Raw genomic sequence first — 18881 nt, forward strand, 5'->3', positions numbered from 1 at the left:
TTTGATTTTCCTTGTCATGGTGAGGACAAGAACAAATGCTTGGCTTCTCATGAAACCAAGACCAAAGCCATAGAAAACTCATGGATAAAAATAAAAAACCGGAGTAAAACAGGTACTTTTTAGAAAGAACATGTTTGAGGGCTGCTATCACCCAAGAGGTGAGAGTGGCTCTATTCTGCACCAGAAACCTGCTTGATGATTTTCTCTTCACAATCAAAGTACTGCAATCATCAAATCTCTTCAACCAGAAAGACAGGTTGTACAGAAAAGGCTTCAACCTCAGCAGAACCTGACAAAAGCTATAATTTTCAAGTTCAAATAATAAAACTAAGACACAGTATTAATATATAATTTTGAGCATGCTTTTGGCAAAATCCTGACCAAAGTATTCTGCATAGTTTATAATATGCACGCGGAACAGACAATATGTTTCAATCAAACACTCATCTTGCTGAGCAGAAGATCTGTAGGAGGAAAAATGTGTCTACTTATTTTCGTACTGAAAAAATCCAAAACCCCGACACATTTTAAATACTGCTTAAGTTAATTTCTGGACAGCAAAAAGTTTCACAGAAGTGAGTGTAGAAGATACTAAATTTGATCTGTAGCTTTATTAATGGCCTTTCATTAAAAATTTACAAGCTAAGTGATTTTCCTTGGTAATGAGATAGTTTTCATTCCCCAGTTTCTTGTATGCACTGACCTCAGAATTAACTTGAGGCAAAAGTGTATTGATCTTTTCTGTTATGTGTTTGATTAAGGTGTAAGATAGCTAAATATTAGATTAGAAATTCTAAACATGAGTCTAAATGTGTTTTTGTCTTGTCTTTGCAGAGTGAAATACTGTACAAAGTACATGCTCATAATATTTGCCAGCACCAAAATTTAAACATGCAACCTTCAAGAGCAGACTGCAAAGGAGTCTTTGTTCTACTGACAATGGAGACAAGCAAAAGTATCTGAAATGTCTTTGACGGGTATAATCTAAACCAAACAAAAACGGCAAAAAGTTTCTCAGTAGGTGTCATATGGGCGCAACGCACAGCTCTCAAGCAAGCAATTCCTGAGCCAAGTTTCCCATAAATCCCATCTTCTGGAACCCTTAAGAGTGACCAAAAAATTAGATTCTGCACACATGAATCAAAACTAACAAAAGAACCTTCTAAATGAAGGTCATCTTGAAGAATTAAGTACAATTTTGTGATTGAAAAAGACTGCCAGGCTGCTCCCTATCCAAAACCTGATGAAATGCTTGGCGATCATGGATATTATGAGGCCTCTCCATTTGGACAATACCAACCATGATTCAGAAATAAGGCTGCCAAGTGTGTAGATAAAGACAACCAGAGTGGGAAAAGCAGAGACAGAGCAAAACAGCGTAATAAAGATTACTTCAAGAGGCTGCTTTGGAGGTAGGCAACAACTACAGTACAATTCTGAAACACATACACTAAAATTAAAGATCTCACTTCATGGCAAGTAAGAATAGTGATTCTATGGGTAAGATTTTTAACATATCCTATGAAATTAGTAGCAAAGAAACTTATGATGACAGCAGTGATGATGTTAATTATTATAACACCTCTTCAATAGAACATTTTATGTTTGAGGTGTAGTCCTAGAGTAATGCTTGTTAGATACATCTGTTTTCTCTTTTAAAAAACCTTATTCATTAACAGATGTTAAAAATTGTTAAAATAGCATCAGAGACATGATTGCATTTGCATATACTGTTTCACTGAGGTGCAATTTAGTATCACCAGCATTCGTGTTCCTCCTATTTATATTTATTTATATATATATATTATTTTTTTTTTAATATAAATTTATATAGTTTGTATTTTACTCTGCCATTCATCAGACCTTTCATGTGGCATAAAAGGTCTGATGAATGGCAGAGTTAAATATAAACTATAGATTATGGCTTTTGTCCTGTGATTATGAAATAAGGTTACTATTTTCTAAATTAAAAAAACCCAACAACAACACTCAGTGTCAGTTTAGCTGAACACCAGACCAGCGAGATAGAATCTTCTAATAAAGCTGATCATATTAACCTTCCATGAGACTATACTGAAGTGACTCACACTTTTCTACATACTGGTGCTTTCTCCCAGCTCTTCAAATAGTTTTTTAATTAGTACATATCCCTTTTCACATATCAAACTGCCCTGGACACCAGCTGTGAAAGAAAAAAATGCACACACAAAACATCACATGGTAACATGGAAAAGTCATAACTGGAAGTACCTCAGCAATAGGGCTGCCAAGCATGGAGAGATCAAGCAAATGCAAATTTAAACCAATGTAACTTCTAAAATTTTATTAAACAATATGAAATCTGGTTATTCTCCATCTTGTAAGATTCTTCTGGTGGCCTGAGCAAAGTTCAATATCAAGGACTGTTAGCAAATGTGTGCAGTGTGTAATAATCCAGTTTTCTCCCGCATTTTGAGATCTGATAAACAGATGGTATTAAAGTTTACAAAGCAATGTGGAAGCAGTTCTGACCTCTGAAAGTATCTGGTCATTTGGATGCAATCAGCCCAGACAAGCCAAACAAGGAAATTATTTGGGGAAAAACGCTCATAACATTCTGTTATGGGAAGCATAAAGCCCAAGTCCATAGATTATAAAGTGTAAACAAATCAAAATCTGTTCTGACTCCCTCTCTTTTCCTCTCACCCCTTTTTTTTATGCGAGAAAAACAAAAGACCCAAATTCATCATCTCAGAATTTATGTCAGTTAGAATGATAAATTCCCTGCCTTGACAGATTACAACAGCAAGGCAGAGACATTTGGATTTCCCAGGACAACTGGGCTGAGAATTCCTCATTTCATCCATTTGGTTTCCAAGAAACAGAAGGGGCTGCAGCTGCTCCCAGCTCCTGCCTGCTATCCCCAGTCTCCCATCAGTCATGACAGTATTGATGTGAAGATTAAACACAAACTTTCAAACAACTTCTGGATCAAACCATTCTGAATATGACTGAAAAAGTAATAATTTTCTATCACCAATAGTCCATTTGTTTCTGACTGGATGTGATTTTCACTTAAGGGCTGCAAATCAGCTGGACAGATGCACATCTGTACTGAAAAATGGAGTTGTAAAATATGAATACAGACTGAAATTTTCTGGGAAACTGATTATTTCACAACAGCTTGTCTAATGTCACTTGAAAGGAAAAACAATTTGAGTTTATGTTCACTACCAACAGACGTGCCACGCAGCAAAGTGTGTATCAATGTTACGAGAGTAAAAAGAATCTAAACCATACAATTCATTCTCAGGTTTCAATTAGGCTTTCAGCCATTCTACATCCAAAAATGCACCAAAGCATCCCTTAGAAAAATGCCCTGAGTAGAAAAGATGAGGTGAAACAAATTGGTTTAGTAGTTACTACAATCAGAGATGTCAAAATGAATTATGTTCCAACTATGTGAATAGGAAAAAATACTAAAAGGGTGTATGTATGCTTAGTCTAATCAAAATCTAAGGCTTATATTCAACATGTAATTTAATGCCATTATTATTATCTTAATTACTTTTCTTCCTGTACATCATAAGCTAATCATATCTATGATGGTATGGTTTGACCACCTTTTAGACCAATTACACGGTAAGAATTCTTTTTATTTTCTGCTGTCATTTAAATTAATGTGTATAGACCAAATATTATTTAAGTCAAGGCATGCAGCAATTAAAAACTTAGTGTTAAAGTTAATCACTTTGGGGTAAACATTTTTCGGGACATTTGTCTATAATTAATAGCGATGGTTGGGTAATATGCACTGATTCTGATGGGCAACCCAAGGAAGAAAATAGACACAAAAAAACTAAAAAGGAGGACAAATGTTGTTCAGGACTATAAGAAATAGGCATACGAAGTATAGGCAGGCCTACTTCAAGATTCTCCCATAAGTTCTAAGCTGTTCTCCTTGTGAGAATGTCTTCATGCAAGTAAAGCTGAAGCTTGCATTCTCTGTGCCCATACCCTGAAACTTTGCTGAACAGAATTTCTTTTCAGTAGAGGTAAATTTGGCCAGCCATTAAGTATTAGAGAGAAAATGAGCATGAAGTTCATACATTACTAAACTACAATCCTGTATTTCACAATTACAGTGAACTCTGCTGGAGTTCAGGACTAGGTTAGTCCTAGGTTACCTAACTAGTTAGGTTTAGTCCTTTTATGAATCTTTGTGAAGCTGAGATGTTGCCAGTGTGGAAAGGCCACCACTTTAAAATCAGTGTTGGACGGAACCCATCCACTGAAGACTAGTCCAACATACAGAAAGCCATCATTATTATGCCCATCAAGTGTATTTATTCCACTCTGAATCAAAAACAACACTTCAAAAGTAACTGTGGAACATACATCATCACCGAACAGAATGGGCATGTGCAGTCCATGTTAAAGGGATTTTCTGCCTTTTATCCATTAAGCATCAGCATGCAGGGGTTTCGTTCACAAAAGGCACCATTGTGATTACATAGTTGTGCGAACCTCAGAATAAAGGTATCCCAACTCACTTTATCAGGCATACATCCACCATCCTGTGACAGGATAATCAAACCCAGCTCTACCAGCTTTCTTAAGACGCAAACTACCAACAGATTTCTGACTTGCTGAAGTAGATGGCATAAATTTATCAAGACAGAGAATCAGTCTTGGGAGGTAAGTATCTATTAGTCATATATCAGACTTAACCTTGGTTAATGAATTCCTTTGTAGGTTACAAACATATTTTTATCAGGAGTATTTGGTTCAATATTAGTAATTTTTAATAATGAAGTATGAAACATGAAGGAGGTAATGTTGATTTTTTTCCTGTAGCTTGAACGATTATTGTCATCCAATCTATTTCCAGAAATAAATGTAACTATTCTAACTCTTTAAAACAGAGAGATTTTCAAAGAAAAATTAAGAAGTAAAAAACGGCACTTCTTTTCACTACACATCATCTGTCAGTGTTAAAAAACAGCAGGGAGCATCTTTTCACAATCATTTTTCCTGTAAGATCTTACCACCTCTAATCAGCTGGAAATGTTGCAAGGAAGCATTTTCACTACTAAATACTCTTTGCTTGATGAAAGAACAGCATTTCCAAAAATTAGAAGTATTCCATGCCTTTTATTTACTCATTTTCAGTCATACTTGCAAAAACGAACAAAATCTAAAGGCATCTGAAACCCCAGCTTTGGCCATTCTCTCTCATTCTGTGCAGCAAGTCTTTCCATTAAAGGTTTCTTCCTCTGTAAACAGGCAAGTAAATCTGGTAGGAAATTGCAATTTACTTCCTGTCTTGTAATAATTCAAGCTATTCACTTACCTCTCTTCATGCCAAAATTAAAGAAGACCTGGTTAAATTTTTTAATTTCCGATTGTTCAAGAGGTCCTGTTTTACTTTTATTGTAACATGGAAGACTTTGCAGAAAAACACCAGTTTCAAAGACCTGGACTGCCAATTAGGCAATAGTGCAGGAACTGAAGCATAGAAGGATGGTTCTACAGAGCACAGTAATAGTGTTGTGTGGCAGCCCTGCTACTAAACATCCATAATGTTAAAAGAAGACCAAGTCAAGAAAAAGCACACCTTGAAATCCATACTAGTAATGACTTCTATCCATCTTATCTTACTGCATTTTATGCACTTCTCTTCATTTTCAGATTGCATTTTAAACAAAACAGTGTCTCAGAATTTAAAACATGCATGAGAACAGTAAGACTATAATCCATCCAGTATATGTATTAGATATTATAAAGATGACAAAGCAAAAATGTACCAGCTTGCCCATGAAAGGCAAATATAGATCAAAATTAAAACAATTACTACTGTAGAAACAGTATAGTACTATTTGTGCTAAGACACTATTTGTTTTAAGACAAATTCTCACATATTTAAAAATTATTTAACTGTTTTTAGGTAGTAACCAGTGCAGAATGTAATACTCTATTATCCTAAATAATTTTACACAAAGAAGTTTGTTTATGGCTCAGTGGGTATGGTATCATAAAAATACACTAATTGTAGGCAGACATAACAGAACTACATAACATAGACATAACAGATGTAAAAAATAGAAGAGCATCTTGACTAAATGGGAAGGTAGCAGGACTAAATGCCCAGCTGAGGCCAGATGGCTGGAGAAGGGTATGGATTAGATTTCAGTCTGTGCTAACCTGTCTCCTGAAAGTAGTCCCATCGATCTCCGAAAGCTTTCTTACTGTGGAGTTGATAGCCTAAATACAGCTGCAAAACTCCAAGGATTTTCCTTGTAGCATGCACTCACTGGGCTCAGAACTAAATTCTTACAGGAAAACTTCTGAATCTAAAAGGAAGAATTCTTATCATAGAATGTCAAAAATACAAATCCAGAACACCTATTTTTCGCCTTGTTTCATTTGATTCACAGAAAGGCAGCTGGCCATGGTGGACAGCTTATGGTGCTACTCTGCTTTGCAATGTGGAAGATGAAGCAGGTTTTAGCTGGATTGCAGGACCACTGCCAGCTACAGGAGACAGCATAATCAACCCTTGGCAAAACCTGCCTCATCGTTCAGCCAAGTGTCTGCCAGCCAGAACCCCACTGCTTGAAGGATGGTAACACTAAGGAGAGTATTTCTGGAGGGGAAATTAAAATTCAGAAAAGAAAATAAGACAGTGATTTTTCTGGGGTTGATCAAGATTATAGAAGATTTTTCTCTTGCTCCTCCAGGAAATGCAAAATTTAAATAAACTTGGGATTTGTTTCATTTGGATGCTTTAAATGATTCCTTTGAGCCTGTAAGGCCTATGGTCCCTGAACAGATTTCTGCAGCTACTGCACCTAATTTCGTTTTGGCAAACAGAGGCTAGGACCTGTCTGTGCAGTGCAGTCTTGCTCTTCTCCCTCAAGCAGGAACTAGAATCATGATTCAATAAAATTTAAAAGTGCCTTTCATCACCTGCATTTGTACCGATTGATTTCAACTTCAAACAGAATGAACAAAAGTAAAGAAAGCAGAGCATTGTTTACAGGGTGACAGCTGGCTGGCAGGCAGAAATATAATTATGAATGTTAAAAAAGGTAAAATAAAAATGCAAACTATTGATTTCTTGAACTAGTTTGGATCTCTGCTCCTCTTGTTGATCAACAAGGCATGTTCGCTTATGATAATCCAAGAGGGGTTTGTAGCACTCACATATCACTTAGGACAGTGAAGGTTAAAGAGACTTATTTTACCCTGTCCTTGGTTTTCTGGTGCTCAAAATGTATTTGAAAAGAACTGCTGTCTGAAATAGATATAGGATTGCAGGCTGTAATGTAAATTGGTAAACATATTGTCGTAATAAAAATCAAAGCAAAGCAATCACCAGCAACTCAAAATCCCCAGCATTATCTTGGATACAGGGATGAAAGTATGAACTCTGTCAAGCTGTTTTAGCCTAGTGCAGCGTAAAAAGCAATTTAATATGGATCACAGAGAAGTCAGAAACCAAGACACTGCTGATCCAGAGATCAGCAATCACTGTCAAAGCAGACAAAGCTGCTGTTTCCTAGTTCTTGGCCTCTTCTGCATTGGACTGTCACCCAGGGCCTCCCTCACAAGCTATCTGGGACTTGCTTCTGGTGAGTAGGAGCGGTGGCAGAACCTCCCCCTGCCCCCTGTCAACCCATGACACCAAAAGTGAGAGAACACAGAAAGGGCTCTCCAGTAAGTTCAGTAAGAGATGGATAAATTGAGTGAGGGAAGGTATATATATACATATATGTGTATATGTATGCGTATATATATTTATGTATATATCTATATTTTAAAATCTATTAAATATATTTAAACTTTTGACAGATTAATGCCTTGCTCAGCTCCCACTCCCCATTAACAGAAGACATTTATGAATAGAGCACCCTGTACTCTTCCACAGACTCTCAGACATTTGATCCCTTGAAGACCAATCATAGAAACTGGGCTAAAATGAAGGCTTTTAAAAAGAAAATATGGGGGACCCTTGCTCCAAGTTGAGCTTCATTTTTAAGCTGTAAAGACTGACAAATGAGTAGATTTTCAAAATTTAATATGCAAGAACAATTCACATCTTTATCTAGTAGCATCTGTAGATAATACCAGTTTTCAACTCATTTATTATCCATGGCCTAGTTTTAAAAACCAGTCATGAGCCACTGATTTTGGCCTACAAAATGTGAAGTTCTGCAACTGATTGCAATCACGGACTTCACAGTGTTTTGCTTCTAAGAACACAGAAAGCCAGATACACTGCTGAATACAACCAGAGATAAATATCCCCTCTAACTGAAAATTAGTAGCTTGAACTCTAAAGAACTACCTTACAAGCTAAGAAGCACTATTTTGCAAAATGATCTGCCCTGATTAAATACTACTCCAACAAACAGAAAAATTTAGCCTTCAAGATTGCAGGCATAAAGCAAAATCTTCTGGGTCTATGGGACTTGATCATACCCAGCATCTTATTCTTTCCTCTTCTGTCCTCCTCACAGAATTTCATGTTGCTGCAAGACTGTTTCACTCTTGAGAGCAACAAGGGGAGTAGGTTCACAAAAACACTGCAGAATTTACCACTAGAAATCCTGGGCACAAAAATCATTGAGCAAACCTACTAGCTGGAAACAAAGCAAGCTTTCTGTCTGGGCAAAGGCAATTTCAGAATGCCACAAAGCAAAGCCCACATAGTACTGGACTGTAGAGATTTGGCCTAGGGAGACCAGAAAGAGAAAACAGTACATGAAGTGACTTTATATGACTCCAAATGCTAAGGAAAAGCTTCTTCATCCATCCAGTTTGCATGTGCCACAGTAATTTCAGGAAACAGTTATTACAAAACTTTCTCAGCTTTTACCACTTAAAGGGACTTATTTTCCCTTAGAAGAGCAAATTATTCCCTTCTAGTCTCTAAATACATGAGTTTTCTTCTGAACTTCCAGGTACAAACCCCTGAGTACCTATAAAAATTTTTAACTAGTCCATTCCTTTTCCTGGAGGGCCTATCTTGGAATATCTCTGATAATGCCAAGAGTTGATGTTTTTTTCTCTGAACAGATGGTAGTCACAAAGGCAGTATTAATGCACAAATGAAGTAGCAGTATCTTGTACCAAAACTCAAATGGACTCACTGTAAAGTAGAACTACTCATGCTTTAGAGAAAAGCATCTTGCACCTTTACTTTATGTAAATAGATGATGATGAATCCTTTAACATCCAGAAGGAAACCCACACATAACACTTTTAAATCCCATTCCCATGCTCATAATATAGTCTTTAAAACCAATATATTGGTTTTCTAATTTTTTGTGTGTTTAAAATACACTTAAATAGACATTTAAGAGTTTATACCTTTGAATTAGCCCCAGTTTTGAGCAGAAATTTGATGACTAATTTATTTTTATCTTAGAAAAACTTATGCTCAGATTTAAGCAAACCATATCTTACTCAGTCACCAAATTATTCTGAATAATTTGTGACCCACACACCGGAGGGTAGTAATTTATTTGGGCTGTTAAAGTTATTCTGACTATAGTCTTAAACAATCAGAATTTCTGGCACAAATGTACTGACAAATTCATGAAATGGTGATGAAACCCAGAGGCAGTCTTTTTCAGCTTAAAAAAACCTGTCAGAATTATGTCCAAAGTCTCTTCTGATCATGTAAGACATGAAACTGAAAGCAAGACAAAGAGAAAAGCTGTCTAGATTCATGGTCTTCTGAAACAACAGTGTCATGACAGCCCATGCTATACAGTATTTCCATCTTCGTCTGATATATTGACTAGTGTTACATAACAAAGCTTTTTCCTACTTTTCCCTAAAGTTAAGTACAGTACACAGTATGTTATACACACTTCTATCATTGACAGAGAGTAATACAAATAGTCTGTTGCCAACTCTCAAATGGCATACACTGTCTCTACACAACTGAATTGTTTTGGCTGTATATGAAGCTTTTCCTTTTTTCATGCCTGATAATCTGCGTTGCAGCTTGTACTGCAATGGCCTTTTTTCTTCTCCTCTCCTCAAGGCTCCTTTGAAGAAAGCATATTACTTAAAAGGAGGAGAAAGTAATGTTCATTCTAACACAAGGTATTGGTAACAAAGTCTGCCAAAGTAAGGACTTGCACAGATCAGAAGCTAAGCAGCATTTTTAACATACTGCTACCCCTGATCTACAGCTTGGAATTCTTATGAAAAGAGCATATTTTTAGCTCAGACTATTTGTTATGTTAGTTCTTTTGTTTGTCAGGGTTTTTCCCCCTCTCCAGTTGTAGTCTTTGCTTTTTTGATACAATGTACCAAAAAATTGTAATCTGCCCAGTTGGAGCATAAATGTATTGCTGCCTGTGACAAATATATTAAGTGCTAGAAAGCTCTGTGATGGCGCTATTGTCATAAATATGTTTGTCTATTAAAATCTCTTAGGGTTGATGATCAAGTTCAGTTCACTATAGGTCAGTCTATATTTTGGTATTGTGTTAAACACATCAACTGCTCTACAGGCTGAACCTCTCCTTATGATAAAGTATACCTGCAAAAATGCATATGTCCTATGTTTCATCTTTTTTCCTTGAAACAAGCTCTACTATTACTCCCCGTACCATACAAAGCAAATACAAATTTCAGCATTTCTTGCCTGTGTTAAGAGTTCAATATAGTACGTATTATTCATCTAGGTAACACTCCTCTTTCTACTTTAGCAATTAAGATTTCTGCCTTTTACTGACTGACCTGAATGAGGAACAATCTCACTACAACTGCACAAACCAAAAAAATTGTACTGCTCATTTCTGTCAGTCGCTGCAAATACAATTCTAGAATTTCACAAATCTTCTAAGTGTGTTTGCTATTTTGTGTAAGATATTAGATATTTAGTATAAGCTCCATCTCTAAAAGAGCGGCAGTCTCCAACCTGCAATGATGGAATGACTGACTGCAACAAAAGGAGGAAAAAAAATGGTCCTACCGGTGAACTCCGCTGTTGCACATGATGATGTGACAAGCTCCAAGCCTGCTACAGAGTTCAGATGACACCGAAAGCAATCCCACTCCGGAAGCGCTGCATGCGGTGTACGCACAGGCAGCCGTGCGCTTGGATCGGATAAAGGACCCTATGAGTCGGTAAAGTTCATCTAAGCAATTGAGAGGCCTCATCAGCTGCAAAAGAGGGAGAGAGAGATTTAAATATTTGCTCCTGAAAGCACATGAGATACTCTAACAGAGAAGGTCATCACAGATACAGGTAGAACACTGGGTCTAGCTGAGAAAGCCAAAGCCAAACTCCATGACATAAATACAAAACACAGAGTCTTCTGTTACACAACCTATGACCACATTGCTTTTCAGTTCCTCCCATCACTGACGGTTCCATTCCCAGTCCTGCCTACAGCAGTGTTTTTCACTTCAATAGACTCGATTGACCCACGAGTGCTGTATCCGTTAATGGACTGGGAAAAGAAGGGAAGCCATAAATAGGCAACCTACAACCGTACACATATACAGGAAGATACCAAGACTCATTAATTGACTTGCTGAGAAAATCAGCTTACAGTTATGACAACACTGTCCTTTATCAAATGTCTAGTTCCTAATACTCACTAACAACATCAAAAAATAAAAATTAACAGATATGACAAAACCATACTGCAAAGCAAGAACAGTTAACTTTGTAGCAAGACTTAAAAGAACCCCAGCATTACTGTACTAAGAATGAATGAACTAAAGAAGGCAGCTTTCAAGTGCAAAGCTTGAGTCAGAAGAGGAGCCTTCAAAAGTGGTCTAGCAATGAAAACCAGTATATCAGGGTGCTTTGCGTAAATGAGGTGTTCACAATCCAAACTTGCAGATCACATAACTCCAAATTCCCACTTCTCTTTATTCCAGAAACACTTAAAGATTCCAACAAACCCCCATGCTACTCAAAGAATTAATCTTTTGAAAGACAGATTAATTCCCTAAAGACAATTTTAACTAGTTAGAGAAATGGCAGCCTCACTTGCTCCTGTGATAGTTACTTCACTTACAAAGCATAGAGATCAAGTAAATCAGCTATAAAAACCAGCATATCTAAACTGGGGTACAAACAGATTTAACTTGGTTTAAGTCCTACTGGTTTAACTTGCATCCGTCTAAATTGATTTTAGCTGGTGTCATCTACTAATGCAGAGCTATGGACAATAAAGTGAAAGGTTCAGCCAAAAATGGATGATGCACTCACTCTTGGCTTGCTCCAGGTGCAAAATAAATGCATTGGCTTAACCTAGCATCCCTTGGTCAGATGTGGATTAGGAGATGCTTTTCTCTTGCCCTTGAACTTTTTGCTTAAATAAATAGGGAACAGGTTTAGGGATAACAAGCACTTCCCTCACAGCTAAACATCCCCTGCTGCACCTGTGACTGCTAGGCAGGTTGCTGACACCCTAGGGAAGGAGTGGCAAACATCCTTCTTCCTTCCTGTGCAGTCCTGCATGGATCCAAGAAACAGGAACTAATCAGTCTGTTAACACCAGTGCTGGATGATACTGATGTAAAATTTTAGTCTGTCATTGGGCTCAGCTGATGAGCACTGTTATTTCTCAAGCCACAGTAGCTCAATCACTTTTGTAGGCAAGACCCCAGGAACTTCTTTATTCCCCCTACTAGGCTGCAATATAGGAATTAACTCTCCAACAGGAGAAGAGAGCATTAAATGAATTTTCATAGCCCCTGGGATCTTTCAGCCACAGAGGTTTAAAGACAGATGAAAGCATTTGAAGAAAGGCTAAATGAGAAGATTCAGAAGAAAGCCTTCTGAGCAGGATGCTGAAGGAGTATTTAATTTGGAAAAGCGCTTCCAGCTTTCAGAACAAAGAATTTCTGCCTGCACCTGTCCTCCCCCATCCTACCCCACATGCTCCTAGAGCAGTTGCATTGCTCTGAAAGTACACTGAAAAAGGAAAGTAATGATTCCTCTTCTCAAACACAGATACCCTCCTGCCACACCTTTTAATACAGAACCACATGGCACCACCTACCCCAAAAACACAGGCAGGACAAAATGCTGCAAGAGAGCTTCTCCTTTTCCTGCCCCTCACCCCCTGGATTTAAATAATTCAATTTTTGATAGAATAAAGAAAGCCTCAGTAACACAGTGTGTAACACGCAGAATTTAATTAGGCACTTAACATTTTTATTTACCTTATCTATATAAGCTGCTTTAGATGTTGAATTTGGAGGCAAGTTTGACTTGTCCAGGTAGAATGCCCTGAAAGAACAAACAGATAAGTAAGGCAAAAACTAATTGTTTCAACTCCTGAAAAAAATTTCTACAAGTGACTATTCTTAGACACCATCTGAAGGTTGGAGTTTTCTTTACCTTATGGTAAGAGAGGGTCAAGGAGTAATACAATAATAAACAGGCACTGTCACTCCTTCTTTTAAAGTAATAGGGAAAATTTTTTGTTCTGGAGACAAAAACTGTCCCTCTGCCCTTTGACAAAATTTTGCCCCAGTGCAAAATTTGAAAGTCTAGTTATCAGAAAAAAATGGGATCTGAAAGTGATTTTCAGCAAAGATACCCATGAAAACATCTGTGGCAACTATATAGATTTTAAGAATGACTTTGGGAAAACTGGCACAAACAGTGCCTGAGCTTCACACACTACAGGTTTTTTTATATTTGCTGTATAGAAGTGCAGTAACATAAGAACACAATCCTCAACATGAAACACAGTACTGAAAGAGGAAACATGTACATGCTCACAATATAAAAAGAAACAAAAAACCAAAAACCTTACAAGGGACACATATACATCATACCAGCAAAATGGCACTTGCAATGTGTGCAGACATGCACACATGTACAAATAAAAAAACCCCTGCCTTTCTTTCCAATTTCCATACTTCTCTGTGTTCTGGTTTGGCCAAATTTAGAAATATATCCTCTGAGGGAAGGCACCCCTCCCCCACCAGGTTTGGGAAAAAATAAATTTTCCTCGAAGGAAAGTGAAGGAGATAAAACTATTTATTTAACAAACACACGGGAAAAGGAAAATAAAGCTGAATAATAAAATCTCTCGCTGTGGAGAAAAAACCTGGGAAAATGTCAGAGCCCTCCCTTTGGTCTCCTCGGAGCTGGGGCTTGGCCCAGGGCCAGGCCCTCTGTGCCCGGTGGAAAGTCCTCCTGATGTGTTCTAATATTGTAGCAGTCCAGTGGAAAAAGGAGAAAATCCGAAATTCCAGGGAAGAAAAAAAATTCAACTCTCAGTCTCTCTCTGGAGAAAAAGAAACAGAACTACTGGCCAAAAGCTGACTGAAAAAAACCCAGCAAGCCGGGTGCCTCCTCCCTCCCCTGCTGCAGATGGAAAAAAAAAAAGTCGCTATCTCTGTGTGACCTTGAACAAGCTGCAAACTGCTTTGAAAAAGTTTTGCTCAGTTTTTTCCTTCCCCCTCTCAGGCTCAGTTTAGAGGCATAGAAAGGCACAAAAATTAATTTCTGGGCATAGGCAGCGATATGGGATACACATCATAAGGTCACCCCAAGATACTTTGAAAATGAATTAGTGCATGAAAGGAAAAACCAAAGAAAACTCATTTACCTGCAGAACACAAAAGTGATGAAGAAAGCATACTTAACTGTATGAGGTTTATCTACTGTGTATCAACCCATATTCTCACAGTTCCTGCTACAACCTTTCACTTAACAATGAACAGTCCCAGAAAAAGTTTATATAAAATGGACAAGTGCAACATATGCTGTCTTCAAATGCAAAGTTGATGAATTTCTGTGTGGCACAAAGGAGGCTGATATTTTTCTACCCTATAACAAAACACCCTTCTACTTCCTCTACACCAAAAAAGGAAGAGCTTCAGCAAAGAGCACACAGGAAGCATGGGGCTCTTCTCTCCTGTCCTCTTCAACTCAGGAACCCTAGAGGAATTTTTGTTTTAACTTTTCAACTTATAAGTAACTTAACTGCTCACTGCAGAGGAGCATAAACATCTCATAGGCAGAGGAAATATCCTACATATATCTTTGTGATCACAGGTTTTATTGCCTCTGCAGCAACACTTTAAAGAAGCCTGTCCCAGCCCGCAGCAGTGAAGTTGGACCAGATGATCTGTAAAGGTCCTGTCTAACCCAAACCATTCCATATTTCTCTGATCACAAAACTCATTCTGCTGGTTGTAAAGCTCCTAAAACTTCCTGTGGCAGCTGAAAATAGAAACATTTGACAGGCCTCCCTACCTACCAGTCAGAACCAGGCAACAGCTACCACGGCAGCAACTCTGGGCAACATTTAAATGAAGCAAACAAGAGAAACCCCACTGAATTATGGAACATATATAGGAAAAAGAGAGAGATTCACCAGTGACAACCTCAAGGTATCACTGTGATCTAGCTCCACTGTGTGTGCTCAAGGCATAGACCTGACTAAAGGTCAAAACTGAGCCACAACTCAGGCTGGAACTATGGAGTTTGGTAACCAAATTTCAGTTGCTTTAAAATATGGAAAAAAAGAAAACCACTCAAAAAAATTGCATCCTTGCATCCTAACTCTCAAACAAGAGGATCAGCTGGATCCTCCAGTCATTAAAGCACTGATTCATGTAGCACACAAGGTTAAAAATCACTCGCCCTCTTATTTTATGGTTTTATCTAGGAGAGAAGTTACATTGTTGTACATTTGGTGGACAGGAGTGCAGACTGCAGATCTGAATACCTGTTACTCTTCAATAATCTGGAATAATTGAGTTGATTAAAAAATCCATCCACCTTTTATGCTAGTAGACTTTGCTTCCAGTAGTTTGTAGTTTTGAAAAACAACTTCCAAATTTAAGGTTTGAATTAACTCCCTCAGAAAGCACAGCAAAGTTAATCTAGTTCTGTTATTCCATTAAACCTGTTGCATGATCCACATTGTACTCTGTGTCAAAGGAAGCTGGACACTATTGAAAGGAAAAGAGGTTTGTAGAGAAAATTACTCATAAATCACTTTGAGTGGCCACAGCACATAAAAGCTACCTCAGCAGCAACAGACCAACCTTTTCTCTTTGTTAGCAAAGCTAAAAAACAGCCTCACCCTGCTTTCCACTGAACATTATCAGACTGAAAGCCTATACTGCTTTTTCCTGCCATACAATAGGAAAATCTCCTTCATTCAGAGACTGTTCAGCAATCCCATCTCTTTGGACTGTTATTCCAGAAAATTCAGATGCATTAAATGAAACCAGAATCCAAATATAGAACAGTACACTAATTAATGGAGTACATGGAAAATAATTAACTCAGGGTATAAAATGAAGCAATATGGACACTACAATGGGATATATGATTATACAAATTACTCCATCAATTCAGCCAATTATTCATTAACCTAAAAAAAACAAACAGAAAATCAACTATATATAACATTCGTTTTAAGTATCAAAATATCCTGTTACAAGTGAAACTATTCCTTCCCCATCAGATAACACTCCCAGATGTTTCTCAAGTGCTTTATTTTTATTGCTTTTCATAAAAACTGTCTTCAGTGTTTTACAGTACATGACAACCTGTGGACAGCATATAAATTTCCAAAGCACTTCACTTAATTACTAAATGCTTGTTAAGGTCCTTAATCATATTTTATGGGAAAAGTTAATGGCAATCTTGGCATGGTGCCCAATTTGGAAAAAAATTTCTAATCCATTTGAAATGAACCAGAATGAAATCATAGTTCTTTGTCTCCAAATGTGATGTTAGTTTAGCTTTTAAAGCTTTGCAATTTCTCTAAGATCTAGCAGAAAAGCCTTTCTTTAAAAGAAAAAAAAAAGGTAGATAATCCAATACACAATGAATCTACTGGGGATTATTGCTGTGTTCGACTTTTGTAAGATATCCCCTATGCAGCAATGCCAAATAATGGGGACAAGTATCTCAGGGAAAACTAATGCTGGGATAAGGTAACAAACATCTTAAGAGTTCAAAAAGAAAAGTCTCTCACAGGATAAATGCTTTCCCAAGATGTCTTCCCAGAACTTAAGTACAAAAGATATGCAGAAGTACTTATGTTTTCTTAGTGAAGCATTTTACAGGGTACCCTCCAAAACTGACACAGACATGTATAAAGTCCTGAAAAGTTGAAATTTTGTAAATAGAGCCCTAAGAAGGTTTCAGACACACATTCCTGAGTAACTTTGAAGAGATAGATGAATCAAGCAAATTCAAATGTTTAGTCTTATTCTCAATTTCTTGTGCCAGTAAGCACGTAGGGTTATCCTAGGTATTGTGAATCTTTTCTTCAAAATACAAGGGTAGTAAAGAAATAACTGAAGAGGCAGAGGTAACTGGGTTGTGGCATTAAATACCACCAAGTTGATGGTTCTTCTCTATAAAGGTTTTGCTTTAGTGTTGTAGAACAGAAGAATTTAGTATCTTATTTCCACATCACTGTGGCAAACATAAATTAATTCATACTGTCCTCAACAGAAGGATGGAAATGGATCTTAATTCTAGTAGATTTTTTTATCCCTCAGTTACAAGATATTCATGACCTTGTAGAAAAGTACAGTCAGCAACCTGAGAACCTGTTCACATCAGAACAGAGGAGTGGAGTAGGGAGGTGTTGGAGTCCCTAATTATTTTCTTCAGCTCTAACCAAACGGTACATTTTTATGACACAGATAAACAGTATCTCTCTGGTTTTGCATCTATGTGCATGCATATTTTTGTATTTCTTTAATAACAATTCTGTGTTCTGCCCTCTAGTTTTTAACTATACAGGTCAGAGTGTGTATAACATTCTTGTTACATATATGTGTGTGTATATATATTTATACACATACATTTGTAAATGCATTTATGTACACATAACATATGTAAAAATTCAATTTTTTCTGTAGTAAATGTATCCATTTTCTGTTATAACAAATTGTTTCATGCATTCTTTCTGCTAAATGGCAAACCTCAATAAATGATAAATCACCAAGTATAATTACCTTCTCAACCCATGCTGAGACTCAGCAATTTTCAATCATGTCTCCTAGCATCTGTCAGTAATACCATCCTGTGTACAGTGCCACCAGCATCCTTAGTAGTTACAGAAACGTTTAATTATAACAACTGAAAAGCTTCCTGACAGTACCATGATTTTAAATTCTCAAAGAGCACATACAGTAATATTTTCACCTTTCACAACTATTATGCAAACTGAAATGGAGAATGGAAAACTTTAATACCATGTGACTCTAATCATGTGTAACTTACATTTCACGTCTAAGCAACTCAGTAAGCCCTACCCTTTGTCTTAACACCCTTGTACTCGGCACTCATGAGGCCACACCTCAAATCCTATGCTCAGTTTTGGGCCCCTCACTACAAGGAAGACCCTGAGGTGCTGCAGTGTGTCCAGAGAAGGGCAATGAAGATGGAGAAAGGCCTAGAGCACAAGTCTTAGAAGAAGCAGCCGAGGGAGCTGGGGTTGCTTAGCCTTAAGAAAAGGAGGCTCAGGGGAGACCTTATCATTCTTGTTGTTGTAATGAGGTGGGGGTTGGCCTCTTCTCCCACATAACAAATGAAAGAACAAGAGGAGATGGCCTCAAGCTGTACCAGGAGAGGATTAGACTGGCTATTAGGAGAAGCTGCTGTACTGAAAGGGTCGTCAAGCACTGCAAAAGGTTGCCCAGAGATATGGTTGAGTCACTATCCCTGAGGTATTCAGGTCATGTGTAGATATGGGACTCAGGGCCTGATTTAGTGGTGGACTTGGCAGTGCTGGGTTAACAGTTGAACTCAATCTTAAAGGTCTTTTCCAAACCTAAATAATCATATGACTCCTGGCTTACCCACAGCACAAAGTGACAAACCAGCTTTTGTCAGTCTCTACTGAAGTTATGGTTTAGGAATGGTATTC

At 37.5% G+C, this 18881-nt stretch overlaps 1 protein-coding gene and 1 long non-coding RNA gene across 2 annotated transcripts in view; one reads left to right on the top strand and one right to left on the bottom strand.

The window, feature by feature from the left end:
* Positions 1-18881, bottom strand: part of LOC103613589 (phosphatidylinositol 3,4,5-trisphosphate-dependent Rac exchanger 2 protein) — an 84824-nt gene that overhangs the window by 15952 nt on the left and 49991 nt on the right. Inside the window, exons 19-20 of the mRNA XM_008631400.2 lie at positions 13186-13252; positions 10976-11166 (exon numbers count right to left, since the gene is read on the bottom strand). Of these exons, the coding sequence (XP_008629622.1) occupies positions 10976-11166; positions 13186-13252 (258 nt within the window). The remainder of the gene's footprint in view (positions 1-10975; positions 11167-13185; positions 13253-18881) is intronic.
* LOC108445975 lies at positions 7-10838 on the top strand. Its single transcript, XR_001861073.1, has 2 exons — positions 7-4677; positions 6417-10838. It is a non-coding gene; the product is annotated as an uncharacterized LOC108445975 (long non-coding RNA).

This window comes from Corvus brachyrhynchos, unplaced genomic scaffold (genome assembly GCF_000691975.1).
Source record: "Corvus brachyrhynchos isolate BGI_N302 unplaced genomic scaffold, ASM69197v1 scaffold633, whole genome shotgun sequence".
In the NCBI taxonomy this organism is placed as follows: domain Eukaryota; kingdom Metazoa; phylum Chordata; class Aves; order Passeriformes; family Corvidae; genus Corvus; species Corvus brachyrhynchos.